Below are 1,916 nucleotides of genomic sequence, written 5' to 3' on the forward strand. Positions count from 1 at the left end.
GTAGTAGTAGTAGTAGTAGTAGTAGTAGTAGTAGTAGTAGTAGTGATGGACGAGGAGGAGGAGTTGTTGTTTTTGTTTATGTCAACTCGTCCTGTACCAAAGCCAAACCCTCATCTAGCATTCTTGTATAATCTTTCATAATATGTCAATGGGCACCTTGGTCGTCCTCTGCCTCTCTTCACCATCCTCTCCCTCTTCCTGTCTGCACTCTGTTTGGCTCTCGTTATGTATTTAAAATACGCCAGGTCCAGTCGTTTCGCTTTTTCCAAGAAATCTTTTTGGATTCCAAGTAAAATGAGTACTCGATCGCTCTATATGCTGTCCTCCCTACTAATCTTTGCAATAGTTCTGCAGATCACCATTTCAAATTCTTTCTGCTGTATCGCTGTGAAACGCCCATGCTTAGGCCTTTTTCTTTTTTTTTCTTCCCCTTTCCTTTATGTCTGTCTGTCCGTCTTACTATTTCTGTGCACTAAATGATTGATATCGCATTGCTGGATAGATCTTAGTCTCTTTATTCAAATAAACAAACTCACACAACGGTTATTAAAAAAAATAATGCTCATCTCTCTCCTCAGATATTCATGTGGATAGGTGTCATCCTTTTGCTCTTTGGGGTGATAGGCATCTTGATTGGCTACCTGGTGCCACCTCGTCACGTGCTGCTGGATGCTGGCGATCCCAAGGGAAACGCGTACGTGGACGAGAAGGCTCAGGAGTACAACACCACACTAGACATGTGCAAACTGACCGGGCTCATCTTTTTCTGCATCGGTGGTGTAACACTGGCCATGGCTCTGCTTTTCCCGTCCTTCCTGACTCACTACTGTGACGAAGAGTCGCGTGGGGAGGACCCTGCCATCAAGGTGCCTCTACAAGAAGACGCGGACAAGGGGCCAGTGAGTCCACTGCAGATGGTCATCCCAGCATCGTCCAAAGTGAAAAGTGTTCAGCCGGACAAGAAGTCAGAGCAGCAAATGCTGACTCAAACATCAAGTCCAACAGACCAGTGAATCCCGTTTGTGTTGTTTCTAGATATTTGATTGCTGAACAGGAAGGGATTGTACTTCTTGAAATGACTTTGACAGACGCACATGCGCAGGAGAAAGAAGCAATGGGTGTTTTTTCGGTGTGAGAAAATTGTGTATTATCTATTGAAGTTGCGATAAAACGTCACATCTTCTTGTACATCAAAAAAACCCGTCCGCGGGTGCGATTCAAGACATGTGGACAATACTGTGAGAAGCAATGATATATTGTTTAGTCTTGAAGGCAGCTGACTTCAGCTTAGATTCTAAAAACGTTCCCAACTGACTGATTCAATGACATTGAGCTCTTACGCAGTTTATATTGGTCTGATAGAAGATAGCTGAAGCTGAAGGGGGATTCTGTCTGTTTACAAAGAAAAATCAAATTGATGAACACTATAGACAAAGGACACCCTGGCATGCTCACTTCAAGTTCAAGAGAAAACATTGAATATAATGGAACCGAACATGAAGAGTCGCAGTTTCCAGTGACTAGTGTGACTTATTCTCTTCAGTTTTTTAGCGATCAGCCATCACGTTCTTTGATTCGATACCGTTAGCATTTAAGTGTATTCTGAGTCTACTGTTGTTGTTTTTTCGTTGTAGATATATCATCTTACTTTATCCTGAATTCCCTTGCATCTTATAATACTCCTTGTTTTATGTTCTACTCTGTAAAAACAAAAGGATTAAACCCATGTTCGCTCTCATGGCGAATATTCGTGAAATACAAATCTGTCAGGATTGTTTTCAGCAGCAAACACACTCACGTATCTGCGTACAGACACACACACACACACACTCACACACACACACACACACACGCGCGCGCACACACACATATATGCACGCACATACACATAGACACAATATCTATCTATCTATCTA

General features: G+C 42.5%; 1 protein-coding gene across 1 annotated transcript in view; it reads left to right on the plus strand.

Annotated features, from left to right (window-relative positions):
* Nucleotides 1–1,758, plus strand: part of LOC101849773 (neurensin-1) — a gene marked incomplete at its 5' end in the record, with an annotated part of 7,870 nt that extends 6,112 nt beyond the window's left edge. The window contains 1 exon segment of the mRNA XM_005100444.3: nt 579–1,758. Within this exon segment, the coding sequence (XP_005100501.3) occupies nt 585–1,013 (429 nt within the window). The 3' untranslated portion in view covers nt 1,014–1,758.
* Between the last annotated feature and the right edge of the window lie 158 nt (nt 1,759–1,916).

The sequence above is a fragment of the Aplysia californica genome, unplaced genomic scaffold, assembly GCF_000002075.1.
Source record: "Aplysia californica isolate F4 #8 unplaced genomic scaffold, AplCal3.0 scaffold00247, whole genome shotgun sequence".
Classification (NCBI taxonomy): Eukaryota; Metazoa; Mollusca; class Gastropoda; order Aplysiida; family Aplysiidae; genus Aplysia; species Aplysia californica.